Source organism: Aulonocara stuartgranti, assembly GCF_965226115.1.
Source record: "Aulonocara stuartgranti genome assembly, chromosome: 7".
In the NCBI taxonomy this organism is placed as follows: Eukaryota; Metazoa; Chordata; class Actinopteri; order Cichliformes; family Cichlidae; genus Aulonocara; species Aulonocara stuartgranti.
The window spans coordinates 19,046,047-19,055,181 of NC_138945.1; the positions used below are offsets into that span (position 1 = coordinate 19,046,047).

At 40.0% G+C, this 9,135-nt stretch overlaps 2 protein-coding genes across 2 annotated transcripts; one reads left to right on the forward strand and one right to left on the reverse strand.

Annotated features, from left to right (window-relative positions):
- Positions 1-610: 610 nt before the first annotated feature.
- b3galt9 (beta-1,3-galactosyltransferase 9) lies at positions 611-1,826 on the reverse strand (the record flags this gene model as incomplete). The annotated part of the gene is made up of 2 exons (XM_082542640.1): positions 611-1,705; positions 1,806-1,826. 2 exons carry the CDS (start codon positions 1,824-1,826, stop codon positions 611-613), a joined length of 1,116 nt encoding a protein of 371 aa, XP_082398766.1.
- A 2,863-nt stretch (positions 1,827-4,689) lies between these two features.
- psmd5 (proteasome 26S subunit, non-ATPase 5) lies at positions 4,690-8,538 on the forward strand. Its single transcript, XM_082540562.1, has 10 exons — positions 4,690-4,937; positions 5,716-5,860; positions 5,944-6,057; positions 6,146-6,274; positions 6,477-6,586; positions 6,681-6,823; positions 6,962-7,153; positions 7,355-7,464; positions 7,558-7,698; positions 7,890-8,538. The coding sequence occupies exons 1-10, from the start codon at positions 4,765-4,767 to the stop codon at positions 8,145-8,147; spliced, it is 1,515 nt and encodes a 504-aa protein (XP_082396688.1). The 5' UTR covers positions 4,690-4,764; the 3' UTR covers positions 8,148-8,538.
- The last annotated feature ends 597 nt before the right edge of the window (positions 8,539-9,135 follow it).

A 9,135-nucleotide genomic window follows, 5' to 3' on the forward strand; every position in this document is an offset into this window, starting at 1 on the left:
TTTGGTCCCTCTTTTGCCATGCCACATGTCCACCCACACAGGGGTTCTCAATTATTTTTGCCTGATTAAACCTCTTCTTAGGACTGTGTGGGCATATACGGTTTGTTCTTCACTAACAGCCCCCTAAGTTGCCTGCTTTTCTTTATGTGTACCAAAGGAAAGACACCCTGGGAGCCTATTTTACATTTCATTCAAAGCACAAACACACAAATGCTGCTAATAACAAGACTTCATTATATGCAAATGTTCCAGTGACTCGTGACAGACTGAGTCAGCCAGCAGGCACCAGCATGTCGAGTCCCAGGAAATGAACCAAAGCCACTTAAGGAATCGTATGTATGTCTTTTATTATTTACAACCATGCTTTTATAATGACCAGATACACATCTAAACAGGCACAATAACTTTAAAAGGTCAGGGATAACAAAACTCATTATAGTTTAAACCGCCTGTCACCGTTACCTATCATCCAGCCTTTAAGAAAAAAGCCCCAACAATTATGTGCGCAATTCTAATGGTGAATAGAACAAAAAGTCATGCACTTTCCTATTAGATTTACCCTGCGTTTTTCTTTACATGCATTCTACATGTTGTCTGTACCATATATAAATTAATTGCCTTCCTGTGAGTTGAAGAAGGACAGTTTATCCAGATAGGTGAGGGTTTTGCAGGCCACCAGTCCGTAATAGGTCTGCAACAGCGAACATTTTCTATCCCTCTGTCTCAGGTCAGTCCACACTCTGTCTAGTTCATGGCTCCCCATTCCTGCTGAGCTGAACATATAGTGGTAACAGCAGGCATTGTAGCGGATGTGTTTTCCTCCTGAGAACCTGGCACTGTGTGTTGGTGCAACACCGGCCTTCTTAGCACAAAGTCCCACAAAAACATCAGCTGGCACAGGTGCGCGGACCTCTGCGGATGCTACATACACTTTTCGGACCACGTCCTGGGACAGAATGTAAGCTGCCCCTTCACAGTATTCAGGAAGGTATTTGCTTGGGTAGAGAGATGGGGGCAGGTAGCCAGGACTATTGGGATCCCTGTCAGGAGAGTCTCTCTGGATCACTCTGCCCAGATAGAAGTCCTCAGGGTGCCTGTGTAAGCCAAGCAGATAGCCTACAATGGCAGGAAGGTTGACAAACACAGACTCTTTGGTCAGCAGGACAAAGCGTGCCAGAGGGCAGAAGGTGATCACCCAGCGGATAGCCAGCACTGTCTTCTCTGTTGGGCCATGGAGGGATGAGTCAGCTGTAGCATGACCTTGAACCACATCTCCATAACGTTCAGACTCGCTCACGAGGGCTTCCTGTGCAGCAGAAGTCTGAGTTGATCCGATGATAAACAGTATCTGCACTGGAAAGCCTTGGATGAGTGTTTGATTGGCCCATGTCCTCCTAACTGCATCTCTTTGGGTGATATTATCTGGAGAGCTGAAGACAAGAGTGAGGAGGAAAAGGTCAGAGGTTTTGCAGACATCAGGGTTAGCGATAGGATAAGCCTGTGACACATTTTCCTTGGCATTGCTCAGGTCCAGTTTCCTTGCTTTCTCTCTCACGCCTACAACCGTGCCATCAGCATAAACCCCAGGCGTAGGCTGCAGCAGGTACTCCTCGATGAAATCGGCCCCAAATAACAAGCAGTGGAAGAGCAGCACATTGAAGAAGAGGAAGCACCACTGGTGGGTACGTAGCTTGCACAGACAGAACTGGATCAGCAGATAAAAAGATGAAGCATAGTCAATTAGAACAAAAATTAGTTAATAGAACTTAGATTAAATTGAAAACTGCAAAGAGTTCACTCTGTACCTGCATGACACCCTCTTCCATCAACTTGTTATTGTTCTTTTTGTTAGTAACAAATGACCAGAGGACCTCCTGCACTGGTCGGCTTTAGGACAATACTAGCTGACAGACAGTGTTTTCATTTTCATGAAACTCTAGCAGCATGTAACCTTGCACCGAAGCCCGGAGTCAATACCTCATTAAGAGGAGTGTACCTTGCGTCCTCCATACAACATTAATGACACCTAGAAGGAACAGAACAGTTATTCTGCATGTTATAAATGTTTTTAAAAAAAAGTACCAAAACACTAAAACTCCTCCTCCTTCTAGAAGCATACAGAACTTATTAAAATGGTGATATGTTGTATATTGTTTGGCAAGATCAACAACTAGATGCTGTCTTATCAGGCCTCAGGCACATTTAAATTTAAGGTCTGATTAAAAAAACTAAGCACGAGAGCTGACCTCAAGTTTTCTGGGAGCTTGCTCAAGTTATGCGGGTCATAAAATCTAAATGCTGCTTCCCCAATGTTTAGTTTTGACTTTGGGAATAGAAAGAAAACCAGATGTCTCAGATAATCTTAGACTTTAGACATCAGTGGATCACAAATGTGTTTTTGGTCTCTAACCATTAAGTGCTTTGTATACCAATAGTAGTATTTTAACATCAATGCTTCGCCACACAGGAAGCCAGTGTAAATATCTGGGATATCTTCAACTGCTACTTTTTAAAGAATCTAACTAAAGACATAATTACAGTGCACAACCCTACTGAACACAAATCCTTGCAAAGGTTTATCCAAAATCATGCCAAGACACAAGCTTTTCAGTTCTTTATAATCAATTAATTTTGTAAATGCCAAATGTAGCTGCTGAAATTTTGCTTTAGGTCCAAAAATACACCAACATGCCAAGATGTCAGCATCTGATGCACTAAGCAATAACTTTAATCTTTGTGTTTAAAACATTACTCTGCATTTTGTTTTCATTTAATTTAAAAGAATTATTATACATCTTAATTATGTATGATGTATTAATCTGGGTTACACAAGAAAAAGCAGATGTTTGACAAAAGTGGCCCCAGAATGGATCCTTGAAGAACTCCTCATCATATATCCTTGTACAATGTCTAACTGTGCACTATACAAGTCACACAAAGTAGTCCCCGTCCTTTAATCAGTTAGCGCTTCCCCACACACTTTTACCGGTACGGTCTTTGAGTCGTTTGGTACCGGGCTGCGAGAGTTGAGCCTCAGGTGTGAAATTTATGGTTTTCAGGTTTTTTATCAGTTTTTAATGTATTTATTTTTGTGTTTTTATTGTTAACTCGGTTTCTCTGGTATTTTCCCATGTGTTATGAATAAATCTTCTTTTTTTGGTGCCGGTACTGGTTTTATTTCGTTGTATTTATCCGCAACACCTTAAAGGTCAGTCCGTGAAAATATTGTTAGATATAAACCGGTCCGTGGTGCAAAAAAGGTTGGGGACTGCTGGTATACATGATATATATAGTGCCTAACTCTGTATCTAGCATCAAATGTAGCAGTCAAATGTAGCATTAATGTCAAATAAGTCCAACATTGTAAAATTTCTGCTGTAATCTGTAATTACTTGTATTTAGAATGGGCCTATAGTCTATTAGCAAGAAGGCTATATTGTTCTTATTTTAAAAGAGATGCAATTTTATGGTTTATGTGGCCTTTAAGGGAAAATTTAAGTGAAGTAACCAGAGTAAGAGTAACCAGAGTGCTGCCCTCTCACACATGCTCTACACTAGGCAACCTCACTCTTTAACTTTACATCTGCCATTTCTAGCCCCTTTTCACTAGTACATACTCAGCACTAGTTGCGGATCCTAAATGCTCATATTGTGCCATGATTACAATTACAGACTCACATTACAGACTCTGAATCTGATATGGAGACACTGGCTGCTCCTCTAAGGTTTAGGGTCTACAGGCTTATGAGGTTTTAGCAACAAATTAACCATAACAAATAAATGTATATTGTCATAAACTTAAGTATGACAGCTGGCTCCAGCGCCCCCCGCGACCCTGTAAAGGATAAGCGGAAGCGAATGGATGGATAAATAAAATGCTTTAGAAAAATAACAATAAAAACAAAAAGAAATGCACCCCCCCCCCCCCCCCCCCAAAAAAAGGAAAGAAAAAGAAAATGCAACACTATTAGATGCATGATCTTTCCATTACCAGTAATAATGTCAGTTGTTGGTGTCAACCTGAAAGTTATAATACAGCGTAATTTTATTATTGAAGTTACACTTTGCAAGTTGTTTAAATTAAGGGGGACACATGGAGAGGGAGGAGGTGATAGGGCAGGGATCATGTAGAGCAGAAATGAAGGCTGTTGAGCCAGATTAAACCTGAGGACCAACCAACATGTACGCCACTGCTGTGTCCCTATGATCAGTCAAATATAAAGTCTTTATTGTCAGAGTTTGTACCTGATGTGGAAAGACAGTCAAACACAGTGGAACTTGGCCAAGGTGCAGGGAGCACATTTAAGTCTTTGAACTGCTATGAACTGTGTGTCAGCAGAGCAGTTTTCGACAGACTGGGAAAGTGACTTCTCATTCTTTGAACTAGTATGATGTTCATGGCTTAATGAATGACGGGGAGAAAATTTTGATTAAAAAAATTATATAACATTGGTCAGAAATGTTGAAATTACCCTTGAATTGTCTAAAAGTACCAAACCATACTGACGTACAACAAGTAAACATATATAACTATTAGATAATTTGGTTATTAGCAAGAATTTGGCAAGAAATAAAAATAATTTTTAAAAAAGAAAAAGAAAAGAAAAAGAAAACAAGGACCGAAATAAGTGGAGCATCCTTCTCAGTCCAGCAGGTGGCGGTAATGTACCATAATGTTAGATAGCCACCGTATCCGGGACCGGATGAAGAAGAAATCATTTTGGCGGATACGTTTGGCTGAAGTCTCCCCAAACACTGGAAGATATGGCTGCTTCCATTGACAGCCTACTGGAGGAAATCGCTGGAGTTGAAGACCCAGTTGAAGAACTTCAGAGTTTAAAAACTGCTCTGTTAGCGATTCCTGTCAGTGTCTTGAAGGACTCAATTAGAGGACAGCGTTTAGATGTCATTTTCTCTCTGCTCAACTCCAGTGACAGGTGCGTTTGGCTCTGTGCATCAGCTAAACGTTGGCGAATAACTGCTGAGTCAGTCAGTGGGTATAATATATGTATTGCTAACAGTTAGCTATATTGACACTAGGTTAACGTACAAGAAGGGTTTATTAGTTAGCCTAAAAGAGCTGCTTGAAACTGAGCTAATTGTTAGCAAGCTAACTGGTTACAGTGTTACTAATAACACAGCCCCAGCAGGACACTGTTTGACATTTAAAACACCAACCTTCATGTTTAGAGCATGTTTTTAACCACTGTGCCCTTTTTGGACAATGAAATTGCTACGGTTTTTGGTGAACTATGATTACAAACATGCTCAAAGTTAGCATTTAAACTACATGTGTTGTTTAAGTTTTTTTTTTTGAATTGTAAACATGCAGCTGAACGAGTTCATCCAAGCACTGTTTTTAGATTGATTTGATTACTGTTATGTATAATCGCCATTCCCGGTCCCATCTAGTTTTTAGAAGATATTTTTAGTGTTGTAATTTTTAACCTGTAATAGCAGGAACTATTCTACGCTATACAAGGGTTTATGCTTTCCTTCAAATGACTTGTTACTGGTTTCCTTAGCTTCAAGGTTAACTGAATTTGGCCTTAAAGGTGCTTTGATACATCAAATATTTCTACACTGACAGCTGTGAATGGTATATACCATTCACTTTTCCATTTTACCATTGTCTAACACTGTACAGAATAACCGTAGTTAAAATAAAAAATAAGAAGGAGCTATATTGATTGTTAAATAAATAAATACTCACAGGACGCAGGTGGAGCTATGCGTAGACATCCTTGAACGCATCTTAATGGCCATGAGCCCTGTGCATGTGGTCCAGAACTACAGAGCGGAGCTGCAGGGGGGGTTGACTCACCCAAATGACACTGTTAAGATACTGGCCTTGGCACAGGTAGGCTGCTCGCACACATACACGCACAGAAAGTATCTTGTAAAACACTGAAAATATTAGTTAATCCCACCTTCTTGTGTCAGATTGGGAGAGTGGTGGAGGACCCTGATGCTGTTACTGAAATCCTCAACAACCACGACGTCCTCCGAGCAGCAATCCGCTGCATCGGGGAGGAGAAGATAGCTGTGGCAAAGCAGGTGATGAATAAAGCATTATAATTACACTCCTCACGTTTTATAAAGTGTCAGTGCCTGGAGTATCTGCTTTTCTTTTGTTTTATCTCAGGCGATTCAGTCCTTGTCTAAGCTCAGTCATTCCAAGCCTGGATTAGACAAATTATTCCAGACTGACCTGCTGCAAGTCATGAAGGATGTGATGGCCACAAGTGACATTATTAGATACAGAATATATGAGGTATGTTCAAACTGGGTTATAACATAGGATCAGCAACCCAATGATTTTAAATTCGATTTACTTAGTTGGAATCGGTCGACAGTATGACATTACTTACACATACTGACTTAGGTCATTTTATATATTGTATACATGTCATGTACAGAGTTCGACACTTTCATATAAATGATCTTATGAAGTTTTTTGTCCTTTCTGCTTGCAGCTGGTGGTGGAGATCTCATCTGTATCTCCCATTTCTCTCGGTTACTGTGCCAACAGCGGCCTCATTTCTCAGCTGCTCAGCGAATTAACAGGAGACGACGTATTGGTCAGGTAGTACAAACTAAGTTTGACTGCTTTTCTCCTTCTTTCATATGCATTTCGTCTTCGTTTATGCTGTTAATTTGTTTTTTTACTTTTTTACCAGGGTCACAGCTGTAGAGATGGTTACAACTCTTGCACACAGTCAGCATGGTCGGCAGTATTTGGCCCAGCAAGGTATCATGGATAAGATCTCAAACATGATCAGAGGAGCCGAGACTGACCCCTTCTCTTCCCTCTACCTTCCAGGTGAGTGTCTGTATCATCCCCACCCAAATATATATTTATCTGTCTAATACACAACAGTATAATGCAATGCCTTTTACAGTCTTATCCATACAGTTCAGCATTATTCTGCACTTTATGATGTGAGTATTACTGCTGCAGGTTTGGTGAAGTTCTTTGGGAACTTGGCCATCATGGACAGTCCACAGCAGGTTTGTGAAACCTATCCAGCTTTTCAGAACAAAGTGTTTGAGATGGCGCTTGATCCGGACCCTGTGATGATCGGCGTGGCTCTGGACACTTTGGGATTACTGGGATCTAATGTGGAGGGGAAGCAGGTCCTGCAGAAAACAGGTTAGCTCGGTATCCTTGGCTTTATGAAAGAAATTTTCTACATAACATTTTCTTATAAAAGAAAAAAAATTGAATCTGAGTGAATTTTAGTTTAAAAGTTATTCTCTTTTTTCTGACATGACTTTGAAAGGTCTTGGTCTAACAAGACTGTCTTGTATTTTTTGACCATTCTTATGGTTTGACTGTTTTCTTTTTGTTCAGGAGAAAAGTTCAAGGCTGTGTTGTCAAAAATGAGCCAGCTTGCCAGTTCTGGACCTACAGAGCTCAGAGTTCGAAGCTTGGACGCGATATCACAACTTCTCTCCCTACAGGTATTTTTCTGACATGTAAAGAAAAATCATTTTTAATAAAATAATTCTTAACAACGATACAAAAGTGCAAGTTGGTCAATTTATGCATCGCAGCCAGAGCAGCAGACAGAAGACCTTTTGGCCCTGACAGAGTCATGGTTCCACCTTTTGTCCAGCCAGCCCATGGACATGATTCGCAACATCAGCACTCAGCCCTTTCCAGAGCTGCACTGTGGAGCACTGCGGATATTCACTGTAAGCACTGTTTTTGTTTTTCACCTTCTAATATTTCCTCTTTGTGGCTCTGACCACCTGGTTACCTGTAGAAATAAAGGTCTCTATCTGATAGTGATATTTGGAGGGGGGCACAAGCGTATATTGCTCTGATATATAATATCACTGTCTTATATAATATCACTGGATGTCTGTGCATATGTGTCTGCCAGGCCATTGCCACTCAGCCATGGGGCCAGAAGCTGATGATTAACACTCCTGGATTCATGGAGTTCGTTTTGGATCGTTCAACGGGCCAGACGAAGGAGGCCAAAGATGCCAAGTTTGAACTGATTGGGGCACTTGCAGGTTCATCAACAGCAGCTGAGATCCTGGGCAGTCAGCACTACATCCGCGTGAAGTCTTACCTCAGAGAAGGACCTTACTATGTTTCAGCTGTGGCCGCAGTCAGCACCGAGGGAGCGGACTGAGTCAAATTAACAATAAACCAATTCAAATGCACTTCATGGGCTTCTAGTTGATGCTTAAGTAATGGATAAGTGGCTGAGTGATCTGCCTGTGGATTAATATAACATGCTCTGCAAACCCTACAGCATCTGGATAAAAAATTACCATGTAAAGGCTGATTAAAAGTTCTTAGAAACAAATAATTTATCTTCAGTACTTGCACGGCTAGGTTGCAGCTGCACTACATTCAATAATTATCAGTTTTTTTGGCAGAACACTAAACTCCTGATCCTTATCTTCAGTCATATTCTGTTACTGCAGTTTGCAGTACATAGATCATTGTTTATAAAATAACAAAAAGTTTCTCCATGAACCATATCGGTAACCACTAAACAAATAAACATGTGTCACTTTGTTGCTATGAAGTTTTTTTTAATTACACTCAGAAAGCTTGCGTTTAAAACCAAAAAAGTTAAGAGGTTTCTAATGAAAGATTCAGCTTTGATTTCCTTTCCTCCTTTGATTGCAATGACATCAGCAAATTCTTGAGTATCTTATCTTATAGCTTGAATTCAGTCTATATTTTTCCCATAAAGCATCTGCGCACAGTAGAGGTCAAACAAGATGAACTTAATGAATGAATGAGTACTATACCAGCATACCCACGTCTTATCTATAAAGTCCCCACATAGCGTGTTATGTTAAGGTGTTTAGTTTAAGCGTCTTTGCCAATACTTAAGTAATAATTAAAGAAAACAAAACATCCACACACTTATACAATTCCACATCAGTGTATTTGGATCCAAACGATTTAAAAGGAAAAAAACTCATCTTCATCATTTTTTCCTTTCCATTTTTTAGTTTTTTTGTAATTAAAGTTTCTGTCTCGCAACTTGTGTGTTTCTTTACTTTTCATAAACTTTAATCCCCCTAATGAACATATTTTATTCCATCATTGCATACTGTATAATAGTATTGGGGGATTAGTAATTTTTTAAATACTGTAATTGT